The sequence below is a fragment of the Bombyx mori genome, chromosome 15 (assembly GCF_030269925.1).
Source record: "Bombyx mori chromosome 15, ASM3026992v2".
NCBI lineage: Eukaryota > Metazoa > Arthropoda > Insecta > Lepidoptera > Bombycidae > Bombyx > Bombyx mori.
Genome location: NC_085121.1, coordinates 15419481 through 15434316, shown reverse-complemented (window position 1 = coordinate 15434316; position 14836 = coordinate 15419481). Strand labels below are relative to the sequence as shown.

At 35.4% G+C, this 14836-nt stretch overlaps 1 protein-coding gene across 1 annotated transcript; it reads right to left on the bottom strand.

Annotated features, from left to right (window-relative positions):
* Positions 1-39: 39 nt before the first annotated feature.
* LOC101737095 (dolichyl-diphosphooligosaccharide--protein glycosyltransferase subunit STT3A) lies at positions 40-13724 on the bottom strand. Its single transcript, XM_004922990.5, has 13 exons — positions 13461-13724; positions 13042-13209; positions 12629-12789; positions 11726-11923; positions 9066-9257; positions 7871-8024; positions 7692-7769; positions 6381-6541; positions 5446-5610; positions 4440-4628; positions 3632-3851; positions 2894-3082; positions 40-1535 (listed from the first exon to the last, which is right to left on the bottom strand). Exons 1-13 carry the CDS (start codon positions 13561-13563, stop codon positions 1390-1392), a joined length of 2124 nt encoding a protein of 707 aa, XP_004923047.1. The 5' UTR covers positions 13564-13724; the 3' UTR covers positions 40-1389.
* Between the last annotated feature and the right edge of the window lie 1112 nt (positions 13725-14836).

Below are 14836 nucleotides of genomic sequence, written 5' to 3'. Positions count from 1 at the left end.
TTCGCCTTTTTTATAACTCGTTTAAATAAAATACACATATTTCATTAATAAACTTTATTTTAATTAATAAAATAATAAAAAAAAACATTTTACATCATTAGCATACAGATTGAGAATTGTCTAAAATCGCATACCATTCAATAATTTGTGCGTAGTTTCGTATCTAAAGTTACATATATAAAAGACAAATTTGTCATTTCAATGTGAAATCCTACACTCAAGTTCCGTCGGCACGAATAGAAATTTAAAGTTCAATGTACATCATACTTTGCATGTATACATTCCGGCCGACCAACGTGCAGTGGCCAAATTACTAATTATTCACCACCAAACTGCAGTCTTCCATTTTTTGTTGTCCTGTCTGTGATTTTTTTCTAAGCTAATGTATCTTTTTATTTATTTACATAACATACCTTCAAGTGCCCTAACGGCAACATGTTTGGTTACATTTCGAAAACGATTTTCGAATGCAGTGAGATTTAAATTCAGTTATCAAAATTATACACAAAAAATATTCAGTAAAAGTAACATTCCTATAAGTAGAACAGTTGTGATAAAATCAGCTCTCTAATTAGTTAAAATAACAAATTGACTAAAATAGTATTTTCATTCTCAATAAGTTAAGTATTTTAAACATAACTGTGTATTTCTTAGCCAACACGAACAGAATTTCAATATTTTCAATTTGATTTTACTCATTAAGGGACAACGTTTTCTGCTGCCATATCGTTAACTTCACTAAAATAGGGACAAAAATTACATACAACTATTGAAAAACTAAAATTACATTACATTTCTCCTCTACATTTAACATTGAAAAGACATCTTGATAATTTCATAATTGTAACATTATAATTCCCTAAATATTTTTCCTGTATCAAGAATGTTATAAGCCCGTATGTGAACATCAAAACACAAACTCGCTTCACTTTTACATTATAAAAATAACACATTTGGTGTATTAAAATAAAACTAGCATTTTGAGACAAGTTGCCAACGTTAGAGAGAACTAAAAATGAATATCATTATTTTTTATTTTAATACGCCAAATGTCCTCTAGTATGGACTGAAGAATGCCTTTTTTAAATTATCTTTCCATCTTTATTAATGACTTTGTAAACAAACTTGAGTGAACTGTTTCTATCAGTTCACTATGTGTATTGTGTAGTTATTTCTAGACCAATTTAATATTAATGACCTATTCTAAATATCCTTCACAATAGTCACATTCAGATAATGTCACAACAGATCACAGACAATAAGGACAATTTGAGCCTGAATTGAAAATTAAATTATTTCAAATATAAAAAAATGCATTCAAAAATAGTTGCAAAAATTGTAATTCAATTATTTAGAAAAAGCATTCTTCAGTCTTGTAAAAGTTTAAAATTATACTCCCCTGTTCGGCAAAGGTTTGACTTTGTAAATGCGGACCAGCCAATGTTCTGTCGTGTAGGCTTCCTCTAGAACATCTAGATTGAAGTCCTTGTTGCCGATCTCAGCTCCTCGAACCCGATCGAACCCTGGCGGCCGGCCTGTGTACCATAAAAATGGGCTTAATTACAATAATTGACATAAAAGCATAATAAACTATATTTTTGGTATCGAATCTTGCGCGACATGGACCAACAAATACAAAATTAGAGACAACAGAATCAGTTTTAAAATATTTCTTTTATAACAACAATATTTGAAGAGAAAAAAAAAATTGTAATCTTTAGTTTTGATCTTGATATTTACAAATACAAATTTGTGCTGTGAAGCAGTAACGCGTTTCGGTTATAAGGGTGGGGCAGCCGTTGTAACTATACTGAGACCTTAGAACTTATATCTCAAGGTGGGTGGCGACATTTGAGTGGTAGATGTCTATGGTCGCTGGTAACTACTTAACACCAGGTGAGAGCTCGACCACCGATTTATGCAATAAATAAAAATTAGACTTTATAACGCGCACATTCCTATTTGTTCTACTCATGGGTTTCGGAGGGGAATGCGTGCGGGCGGAGCGACAGAGACGTCGCCGGCAAAAAACCACAAAGCTTCGAGAAACTGTCAGTCGATATGGCACCAACGAACTATACCTTACATCGATATCATTAAAATTATACACCTTAAACTGGGATAGTATTAATAATTCGTTATAACATAAATTAATAATACTTTAAATCAGTGAATCAGAACCTTTTTTTTGTTGCGGCACATATTTAACGATTTCAAAATTTGGCGGCACACAAAGAAAAAGATAAAAATTATTTACTTACTACCGAATCAAATACATTTGCCAATTTTAACGAAAGAAAAGGTGCAGTAACTACTATGCAACACCTTGTGAATCCCAACTATCACTAAAACAACACGTTTTGTACGCAGAAGTGGCAAGTGCGCCGACTTCAGACATATTCCTATTGCTATGCACGCCGCTTCATCATAATTTGGCACTAAGAAAAACCGCGTTGCAAAGCAAATAATAAAATAATTTATTTTTTTGTGGATTTCAATATATATTCATGTTAAAAATATTTTTCTTTTTAATACTTCAACAAATAGTACTGTTTTTTTTTATTATTATTATTATTATTATTGTATTCCATTTTCGAGCCGATGAATTGCCAATGCTATGTACGCCATTGTTGTCACATGCATCAAGCCATAAATTAAGTTGTTTAAATTTATTTTCAATGTTAGATGTTTGTGATGTGGCAGTGCTTATTTAAATAAATAAATAAATAGATACGAATAATATTAACATTATTATATATTAGCAAAATTTGGCGGCACACTTTTAAAATTTGGCGGCACACAAAAGTGCCGCGGCACAGTGGTTGAGAATCACTGCTTTAAATCGAACTGTATTGTTAGTGGTAGTGGTATGAGTGTTGAAGAGGTTCCGTACCGCCCTCCGTGTAGACGAGTCCGAACTTGTAGTAGCTCATCTTGTACATGAGGCAGTTGAGCAGCGCGGGCGCGCCGGCCGAGTCCACGCGGAACTCCCCGGCCGCCGTGTAGTACTGCGCCTCGCGGATGTGCGCGCCGCGCTCCGTGCTGCCGCCGATGCGCACCATCCACAGGAACTTGTTGATGTCTGCACACACACCACATACTACATACTCTCGTATGAAGACGTTTTTTTTAATTTTTTGTTGCTTAGATGGGTGAACGAGCTCACAGCCCACCTGGTGTTAAGTGGTTACTGGAGCCCATAGACATCTACAACGTACATGCGCCACCCATCTTGAGATATAAGTTCTAAGGTCTCAGTATAGTTACATGTGTCATAGCGCTCAAGAAACACCAGTCAGTCAGTCTTTACTGGTGGTAGAAGGTCTTGTGAGTCCGCACGGGTAGGTACCACCACCCTGCCTATATCTGTTGTGAAACAGTAATGCGTTTCGGTTTGAAGGGTGCTGCAGCCATTGTAACTATACCGAGACCTTAGAACTCATATCTCAAGATGAGTGGCGCCATCTACGCTGTGGATGTCTTTGGGCTTGGATAACCAGTTAACACCAGGTGCGCTGTGAGCTCGTCCAACCATCTATGCAAAAATAATAAATTCTTCTCCGATCAAAATTTGTCAACACTATCAATCTTCGATTTCAAAATATTTGTCACTTGGCTACAAACGGCCTACCGTCCGAAGAGTATCCGACCAGTCCTCCGAAGATGACGAGCACGTAGTCCACGTCCAGCTCCCTCATGATCTCGTAGGCCTTGTCCTCGGTGGAGGCCATCGCCTGCCCCACGCGCGATATGTGCGTGTTGTTCCACGTGTTGTTGTCGACGATCACCGTCCGGTTCGCCATCGCCGTTATTTGGTAGCCGTAGTCCCACCACGACATCACTTTGGCGTCCTGTGATTTATACGGAATAATTAAAATATCACAAGTTGATTATAAGTTCCAACATTTTATCAGAATAGAGTGTTGTCACCACCACACCATGAACGGACATGCGTCTATTGGTGTGAATTGACTTATTTAAGGGGCTCTTTATTAAATAAAATCTATTGTTATTACCCTGCCTATTTCTGCCGTGAAGCAGTAATGCGTTTCGGTTTGAAGGGCGGGGCAGCCGCTATAACTATACTAAGACCTTAGAACTTATATCTCAAGGTGAGTGGCGCATTTACGTTGTGGATGTCTATGGGTTCCAGTAACCACTTAACACCAGGTGGGCTGTGAGCTCGTACAATCATCTAAGCAATAAATAAATAAAAATTAAAAAAATTAACAATCTCACTCAGTGCTTTTATGTGATTATGATATGTAGACATCACATTGTGAATGGATTTCGAAGTCTTCATTGTACTGTATATTGATTTGTCAATTCGCGTCATAATTAGGATGGCAACACTTATCCGTGCGCGTTCATAATTCGTGCTACCACCGGTAAGTACTTGAATTTTTTAAATTTGACGGATTCGAAGAGTAGTAGAGTACCTCTGGAGTGTTCATCTTGAGCCAGGTGTAGGCCTCGCGGAAGTCGTCGAAGATGATCCGGGCGCCGTCGTGTGCGCGCGCCGACAGCACGATGGAGGGCGACGAGTAGGCCTCCGACGTGACCCACGTGCAGTGCACCACGTACGACACCAGCAGGCAGCCCAGCACGCACACGAACAACGTGCCCACCTGCAACGTTCATAGATTAACTTTTTGAAGTGAAAACTTCTTTAGAATCGTGATTTCAAACCGGATGCAACGTAAAACGACAGGTAAGAGACACAAATATAAAAATGTGTAGGATGAAGCCAGCAAAGAGTGAGACAGAAATATACATACTATTTAATACAGCGCCATCTGTGAGATTTTTTAATACTAACGTGTGTATGAAAGCTCTTGTAGTAAATTTTAATTTAGGATTATACGTGAAATTAAAATATCAATTCACAGAGGGCGCTACCTTACAATTATTTACTAATGACAAAATTTTACATATACGACGTTTAGGATAATTGTATTTTAATTTTGGAAGGTTTCACTTCTACCACGTGTGAATTGCACACATTTTGTTTTTTTATTTTTTTTTATTGACCCGAGTCAAGCTTGTGAGACATGATTTGAATTTATCTTAAACTTGTGAAACGATAACACGTGTTCGGTAAGGATCATAGTCGGACATTAACATTTAAATTGTAACTTGCCTGCAAACATTATCTTGAAAAAAAAAAAGAACAGTCAATGACCACATAACATGTAAATAAGGGAAACATATCCCGAGCAAGTGGTATTGTTTGATACTTGCATACATAAATTCAAAATTTAATTAACATCACTGTACAGTTCTGATTTACTGTTTTTTTCTGTACAGTCAGTGATACTGCATCAAAATGTCTTTTATAAATTTAGTAGTTTTATGCAAACTTATTCTACCACTTAAAACATTCTCAAATGTAGTTGACGAAGACTTTTGTAGTCGTTGAGATTAGTTGATGAAAAAAGTTGTTACCTCAGATCTAAACACAAGATTATTTTCATGCTTCTTCTTCTTATCGTGTTTCTCAACTTTAGGCTCAATATCCTTAACGTGAAGACTAAGTAGACTGGAAGCTGCTATACCGGAGACGATGCACATGACCGGAGCGAGTACCAGCATAAGACGAACCATGACGCCCTAGGGATAATAAAGTATGGTGAGTTCAAGTTATATTGGTAAATTAGAGTGGTTTGTGTGAGGGTAGTCAGCGATCAAAGTGTTTAGTCACGGCGCGGAGCCGACGGAGCGTGCTCTACGTGTCTCTACGCGCTCCAGATCTCTTTCTCATCACGATTATTACTAGAGTACTTATTTTACTAGCTAATTATTAACATTAGTTTTTACATATTCTCAGACATCAATTACAAACGTTTTTCACTAGACCACATTTTTTTTTAAAACTGTATCATGTGTGTCTCACCGCATCATTCAATTTGACTAGGGCAGCCTTCCCAAAGTGGGCGATAACGCCCCCTTGTGGGCACTGCAGGCCTAAAAGGGGGCCGTAAGAGACCCAGAAAAAAAATGGGGGCGTTGTGTAGAAGCTTGGGAAGCGATTTGTAATTTGACTGAGCTCTCGCTATAGTGGTTTTTAAGCAGGTGAAAAGATGGGGGCGCTAAAAAATAACTTGTTCACAAAGTGGGCAGTAGACAAAATAAGTTTGGGAACCCCTGGACTAGGAAATGGGGAAAGGAAATTAAAACTAACTTCAGGTCACGAAGTTAATAGATGTCCCCTAACACAGATGCAGGAACTTCACGAATAAAAGTTATTATTTATTTTAATAAATTTATTCAATGATGTCGAATTTAAGTAAGTCTTAGTATATGAATCATATTTCTTTGAATGAAAATGTTGCCAGAATTGAAATAAAAAGTATTACCAACAGTCAAAAACATCAACTCACAGCAAAGTATATACTGAGCACACCATACAGAATGATGAATATGTTTGCATCCGTGAGCTTGCTAAAGCAAAAGTACAGTCCAGCCGGGAACAGGAACACCAGGACTTGGAGGTCGAAGTAGAATGATGACCACGACGTGGGCTGATGCTCGGACACGGATGCTGGAGACAGAAATTTTCATTGCAATTGGAGACAAATTGGATCAATTTTTTTTCTTTCATCTAAGCAATAAAAAATAAAAAAAGACATGAGTGGATGAATGGGTTAAGTACAATTTTTAAGATTTGTGAGTGTTTACATTGAATGGAGGTGTTATGTGCCTGTAAACCACATTACGCTTTAAAACCCCAGGTTTAAAGGCTATTTTTAGAAATTACATGTGACGAAGGAGTTATGTACGAAGTAAAAGTATACGTAACAAAAGTTTGTTGCCCGTTTCCTCAAAGTTTATAAAATATATTATATCCCCTTCATCCTCTCATGTCTTCAATTATGACGTCATGATTAAATGTGGTTCATATCAAGTTTCCACGCATGTAGCTCATTTATCTGTAACTTAACGATTTGTTTCATTTGCATAGATAAGTTAACGACGTCACAAAGCATCTGACGTTACGTGGTTAGCGGTTCCCACAGACGTCTAGAGAGTACCACATATCGACGGATGAAAGGCTATTTGGTATAAGCGACATTTCGCTTAATACGCTACATTTGTCTTGGTTATTAAGGTCCGTTTTATTTGGTATTAGTATGAACAATTTTAATTGAAATTCAATTAGGTTCCCCCATTCAAATAGCAGAAGAAGTTTTTTGATATGATCTTTTTTAAACTTCAAATGGCTCTCCTGTAAAATTGCAAAAATGTCGATTAATCCTTTCAACTTTCACCCCTCGATATGTAAGGTTAGTTTAGTCTACATATTTACTTTTAAATATATATGTGGGGTTTTCTATTCAGGCTAGGGCAGTGAAACGGTTGATGAATTCACACAAACTTGATTTTTATTACATCTTTCTTAATCTATGTAACTGAAATTTAAACGTCTTACGTCTTCAGAGTTACACCGTGTCTGTTCGCCGTTGCGTCCGGTAACTACCCTCCACTTCCTTAAAAATACAACTATGTGTTCCGTATTCATTCGCCGTCTTTCTCACTTCCTAACACGACATCTCCTATCTCTCTCACTCAGGCATGCTCCATATCTGTCATTCATCCATACCGATGCATTCCGTTCTACATATATTAACTACTTAATATATAGATTAACAACTATATAATAGTGAGTGCATTTATTACCAAACCATACTCACCAATGATAGGAATGTGGTTCTTAGCGTACGATGGATCGAGCAATGAGTAGAAACGGCCAGTCCACGGTGAGATTTTTCCTGCAGGTATGAATTAATTGATATTTTAACTGAGGAAAAATTTAAGTAATCATAATATTTTTAAAGTCATTTAATGATGAAACTGTTTGCCCGTCACTTACCGGTCAAAGTGAGGGCTATGATAGCAGAGCCCAGGGTCAGAAGCAGCGTTGTAACAAGAGCCTTGAAGAGCAGCTCGAAGTTAGCCGGCGACAGATGTTGTCTGAGGTACTGCGTGAACGCGTACAGCTGACACAGCCCGAATGTACCGAGAGCCTGGTGGAAAATCATGTTAAGTAACCGGAGTCTTCGATTACTATAGTATGTACCAGTACATACGAAAGGTATATATTTATAAAGGAGCCCGCTCAGATAGGGACCTCCAACCTGTCTATTACTAGCCTGCAGCAGTAATGCGTTTCAATTGGAGTAATGAGGGCAGACGTTGTACTACAAAATTAACACTTACAACTCATGTCTCAAGGTAGACGTCTATTACGTTATTGATGTTTAAGAGATTCGATAACTTAACAATAGGAGTGCCATGGTCCATCCATTTAAGTAATAAAAATGTTGGTCTTCATGAGAATACCGAGTTACAATAACAAAATATCATCAAATGAGCTATAATTGTATCTGCCTTTGTGTGTAATTGAAAAACTAATATGTAATATTTCATTCGATATACTTTTTAACATGCCATATATCAGATGGTTAATATATGAATATGTTTGATATTTTTATTTTTTTTATTGCTTAGTTGTGTGGACGAGCTCACAGCCCACCTGATGTTAAGTGGTTACTGGAGCCCATAGACATCAACAACGTAAATGTGCCACACACCTTGAGATATTGTTCTAAGGTCTCAGTATAGTCACAACGGCTGCCCCACCCTTCAAACCGAAACGCATTACTGCTTCACGGCAGAAATAGGCGGGGCGGTGGTACCTACCCGTGCGGCCTCACAAGAGGTCCTACCACCAGTAATTACGCAAATTATAATTTTGCGGGTTTCATTTTTATTACACGATGTTATTCCTGCACCGTGGAAGTCAATCGTGAACATTTGTTGAGTACGTATTTCATTAGAAAAATTGGTACCCGCCTGCGGGATTCGAACACCGGTGCATCGCTCGATGCGAATGTACCGGACGTCTTATCCGTTAGGCCACGACGACTTCAAAACGATTTATGGTTTTTATCTATTTTATCATAGCCTTTAGTGTTATTTTGCAAATAATTTAAATACTTATTACAATACTATGGTCTACAAGAAAAACATTAAAACAATTGCTGATCAAATTATAATATTCTTACCAACATATGCTCCGAACTCTGCACCGGTTGGAAGCCCACAAAAGAAATCTGCATTGAGAGGATGGTTCCGATGCAGTACAGCGTGCTGTAAGCCACGTACACCCTCGACGAGAACCTTCCCAGCAGAATGAGGGCCAGTACGTGCAACGGTATCAGGTTTATGAGGAAAACGTAGCCACCCCATGATGACACCTATGGTTCAAAATAAGAAATACTTTTACTACTTTATAGTAGACAATTATCAGTCTTCATATCATAAGTTCACTTTACGTTTAGTGTGGCCAAACTTGAAAAACAAGGTAGCAGTCTTAAGTTGTCAAGCAGAAACAATTTTTTTTTTCAATGACAATATTTGTCATAAAGTCCCATAAACTAAATAGGTTCTAGTATATCTATTATACCAAACAAATCATGCTTATTCGTCAACCATTTTCAACACTAATCAATGATCGAGACCTTAAAACCATTTCCTTGTCTGGCATAAATGAATGAAAGTTATACTTGCAGTAAAGATGTTGTAAATTATTATTTTTATCAATAAAAGCACTAAAATAATAGTAAGAAAACATCAATTTAAAAAATGTATGAAAGTGCAAAAACCAGAAAGCCACTCTATGTTTGCCAGCTGGCGTGAAACTTTCATCTGATTGTTCTATGATTGACTGCATTGGTTATAAAAATTTTACAATTACAACCAAAATTTTTATAATATTCAATCACAAAAACCAATCTATACATATTTTTTTGTTTATGTTTGTAGCATTAATGGGTGTTACTATGGTGGTTACAACGGTGTTAATTTAAGTTTTTTTTAAATGCTAACACAACTTTTATGTATTATGCCATAGAAGTGTCAACATAAATTAACAAGTAGTACACTGAATTGTCAAGTTGTCTGTAAAATTATTTTTAGAGATGAGGTCCTCAGGTAGCCAATCACCAAAACTGCTGAGGAGCCTTATATTTATAGATTAAACAAATGAAAGTGATTTAAATTCTAAATTTAAAGTGAATTAAAGTGATTTCACAGTATCATCTGACTTTATGTTGGTCGACATGCAAAACTTTAGTTCAGTTTATAAAAACATTGTTAATGTTATTTAAGTAGTTAATAAAAAAATGTATGTAGTTAATATATAACACTAGCTGACCCGGCAGACTTCGTAGTGCCTCGATCGATAAATAAAAGACAAAAGGAATCCGTCTGATGGGGGACACATCAAAGGAAAAACAAAATTGTTATTTTTATTTAATTCCGAGAATTTTCATATTTTTTTACCTTTTTAAACCTTCTCTGGACTTCCAAAAATAATTCAAGACCAAAATTAGCCAAATCGGTTCAGCCGTTCTCGAGTTTTAGCGAGACTAACGAACAGCAATTCATTTTTATATATCGAGAAGAGATAACATTAACAATATTCTTCTTATGTCAGTGATTTTCCTTATAGAGATATTCTTAAATTTGGGCCAGTAACTCCATAAAGAAACACCAGCCATAGCCAAACATAATTCAAATAAACAATATAAGAGATGTGTATGAAAGCGCGAAAACCGACCAGCTTCTTGTACTAGTGGCTTCAAACTTTCACATGTTTAATGTATGATTGACTGTATTGATTATGGTATTTTTTGACCAAAATCAAATTTTAACTGTGTCAATCAAAACTACATCAACATGTAAACAAAGTATGTATATTAAAATTTTTTTTTTTTTTTTTTATCTCAATGCTGCTGGTAACATGGTACGGCAGAGGTAGAAGCCCAATGTGCTGGTCGGACCAGATACACTGTACTCTGAACACTTCAGTCCATGTTGCTATCCACACAGGCAGGTCAGGCAGGAATGGCGCAAGATAATCCAGGAGAAAGTTGTTAAAGGAGACCACGATCCTCAGCATTAAAGGTTATCGATGCAAGGAGGAGGATATCTCAATTTGAACTAAGTTTAATGTTAAGTAGCATAATAAAAAAATTCTAATTTTCGTTCTATGCACACTGTACTAAATTGAGTCACCTTGCATTTATAGGTTTGGTTTACATGTTACACATGTTAAAAAAAATACCCTTAAAATGACTGTCTGAGAAATCTATTTCAGGTAATTCACAGAGCACCACCCTGTGTTTTCATCTTATTTAATTTGTGTGGAATTTTCGAAATTAAAGTACAGAAGAAAAACTAGATTCTAGTGTTGAAGTATCCTCTGTTTTCCCTGCATTCTAATTATAACAATACAAGACTGTAAAGTACCTCCATTATAAAATGAACTAGAATCACAGATGTGCATGGCACCTTTTGAGAAGCACATAAGAAAATATCATACCTCCCTCCAGGTGTCTCGGACATGTTGAATTTTATATAGAACCACATATTAGGCCAGGCTATCATAAATTCACATGGGACAGGCAATATAAGCTACTCAAAATTGTTCCTACAAAATTTTTTGCCTGATTGTGTAAAAAATACATTTTTATTTGATCTCTCGACAATTCATTTTCTCATTTCATACCCAACTTAAAACTGCAAGATAAGGATTCAGTAAAATTATAACCGAAGTAAGATTACTCCAGTAAAAAACAATTATGTGAATGAATGAATGAATGAATGAATAAGGTAGGTAAGGTAAGGAAGTAGTTTGTTACCTAATTAGATCAATACTCACCATGTAGAAATATGCCAGAGCCGTCATAGTTGCCCACATGATAGTTCCTGTATTAACAGCTTTGATCCAAAAATAATAAGTCAGCAGCATGCAGAAGATGGCGATGCCTTCATTATCATAGCTTCCTGCGACTGAACGACTGATGTAACCAGGGACGATTGCAATCATTGCTGCTGCCACTAAGCCCGCTCCTTCATTCTGTTTATGAATAAGTAATTTTTATAATTTTTTATTACAGGAATTAATAATTTATATACACAGTTGTAATATATACAGAGTATATATAAGAATTTGCACTATGCTAATATTCAATAATCAGTAAACCATAAGAATAATTATTAATTAAGAAAATGAAAAATCTAATCACATTTATTCCTTTAAAGTAATCATAGTTTCTCTATAAACATTCACATTTTCTAAATTCTTCAATATTGTTTTTATTATTATTATTGATTTCGTTCATTAAATTTTTTTGGCAATTAAATTAGTGGAGTGCTATGTCAGGCATACAATACGTATGTAATGTGGGTGACACTATAATTATTTGAGTTAAATACTGTCAAACACACATTAAACAAATTTAAAATTGTTCGATTGGATTTAGCAGAAGTTTGTACGTGAATTTAATTTAACAGGATGTTCATCAAAGGTTTCTTTACCTACTTCTATTTTTTTTCTTCACTACAAGAAACTCGACAGTTCTATACATATTTGCATTTTAAAATTCAGTCTTTATACTTTCATTTGTTTTAAGTAATTTGGAATATATCGCATCTTAATAAGCATGTGCAAATTCTATAGGTTTAAAATATATTAATTAAATAATAAATTGTAATTTTCAAACAAGATACTATAGTAAATTAAAAAATAATTTGATAGGTTATCTGTATTAATGATAATTACCTTTAACTCCTTGGTAAGGAGGTATGTGACAATAGTTGTGAGTGAGGAGAAGAATGGAGCCAAGAACACACATACATTTCTGATGTCAATTGTTATGTTTAAGTACTGCATTATATTGTAAAGAGTGGCAGAAGTCACCATCAGGCCAGGGTAGATGGTACCTGGATATGAAAAATGTTTATCTCTAGAATTGACCATATTCAACATTAGCTGACCCGGTAAACATTGTTTTGCCATATAAATTAATTCTAGGAAAATAACCTAGATACTGACTGCAGCGCCCTCTCTCGGGCTGATTTGTGAGACCGATTGAAAACAAATATTCTTTCATTGTTTAACCACATCCACAATGTGTAAATTAAAAATAAAAGGTCAGAAATTAACTGATAGTCTTTATAAAAAAAAAGGCTTACCTCCAATAATACGACCTAGAGGATACCATGCTCTATCGTCAAACCAGTTGTGGAAGTTATAAAATCCCTCTTCAGTGAGATATCTCGTCGTTCTATAGTTGAAGTAGGGATCAAACTCATGGATTACGCTCTCAAAACGCAGAACGGAGAATAAACGCGTCGCAAAAGCTAAAATAAATCATAATTATGGTATTTTATCGTAAAGGGGAAATTTAATAAATTCAGTTAAAAAACATGTTTTTTATCAACGATGTTTTGTGTTGTCGATACAGTTTTCATGCTAGTTACTGAGTATAATTCGTCCTAGCGATTGGGCCACGTATTATACCGATTCGTGTATGAATCTTCCTTGATATCAATTCATGAATGTTGTTAGTGTTGTTTTTTACTTTATTCTTAGTTAATTTATTGTTACTTACATAAAATTGCTGCCATTGACAATACAGAGAGTTTTATAAATGTTAGTTGTTTGTCCGAAGACAAATACGGTAATCTGGACTTGCTCTGTGTTTCCGCCGTCATTTTGATTTTTTATGATGGGTACTTTATTTTAATTTCACATAGATTTGCGATTTAGTATTGCTTAATCAAAGTAAGAAGCACCGGCAACCTTCGCTAAACTTTTCTTCAGTCGGCGACAATTCTGACAGTTCACAACAGCGTGGCATAGGGCATAGACTTTTCCCTTGATATTTTTTTGAGGGATTTTATGACCTGGTAACTAAGACTCTTAAGCCATATCTTATTTTATTAATTTATATTTCTATTTTTATGAAAAATGATAATATCTCTATATTATCATTTTTCATAAAACTTGAAATGAAATGAAGATGATTAATTTGAGACACTAATCAACTGCGATGAAATGAGATGAGATGATATGGGATGAAATAATATAATCTCAGTAAAACGGTGGTCATTTACTGAGATTTTTTCAGTGCACTTTTTGGAGGATCCAATTGGATTTGGAGGAGGAGGATGTTTCATTTTCTCACATTTGTGCACTTTCACAAATATTAAACAGTTAATAAACCACCGTTATTACACATTTAAACCTGAAGAAACACTAAATAGAGAAAATAAAACAAATTCCACAATTGCACTCCTCGCGTTCCCGCTAAAAAGTCCCATAAAATACTGGTGTTTTATTCCTGCAGATATGTATCAAGTTTTTTAATAAATTACTCAACAACGAAATACTTCCACGAAAAGGTATAACATTATGACACTCTGTTCAATTCATCAATCGGTCAATTCATTCTGTTCGAAGATAGCACCGCAAAAATCATAAAATGCGTCATATAGAATTAATAATAATGTAACAACCACCCAATAAAATTGTTGGAATTGATTGAGAGCTTTGTTATTATTTTACTATTTATAATAAAGAAGTGAAAGCGTTCGGTGGTTGGTTTTGATTTGACAATAGATATCGCCGGACTTACGCATGTGCCTAGCTTGGCTTGCATGCTTGTCTATTTGCTTCTCTCATAAACTATTTTATATAAATTTTCTGTAAAATTCCAACTGAGACTTGGACGGTTAAATATGAGGGGAATGGGTTCTGGAGGTGAGGGGCTATTAAAAACACTCTGCTTCATGGTTAATATAATTACATTGCAAATACTTTGTACACTATTACACCATTATAATATTTTATCTATATATTAATACGTGAAGCAAAAACTTATAATCATAATAGTGTACAAACTTACAATTCCAATTAATTATAGTTGAATTTCGACTACTGCGGGACCTCTAGTTTTTATAAAACCCTAAGATGTTGCACTGTCCG

Bases quoted from the DNA above. Each gene is read 5' to 3' on its own strand.
- LOC101737095 (XM_004922990.5), bottom strand. From the start codon at position 13,563: ATGACGGCGGAAACACAGAGCAAGTCCAGATTACCGTATTTGTCTTCG. The intron at 13,210-13,460 runs GTAAGTAACAAT...GATTTATTTTAG, and splicing joins GTCAATGGCAGCAATTTTAT to CTTTTGCGACGCGTTTATTC. The intron at 11,924-12,628 runs GTAATTATCATT...ATTCATAAACAG, and splicing joins TCCTTACCAAGGAGTTAAAG to AATGAAGGAGCGGGCTTAGT.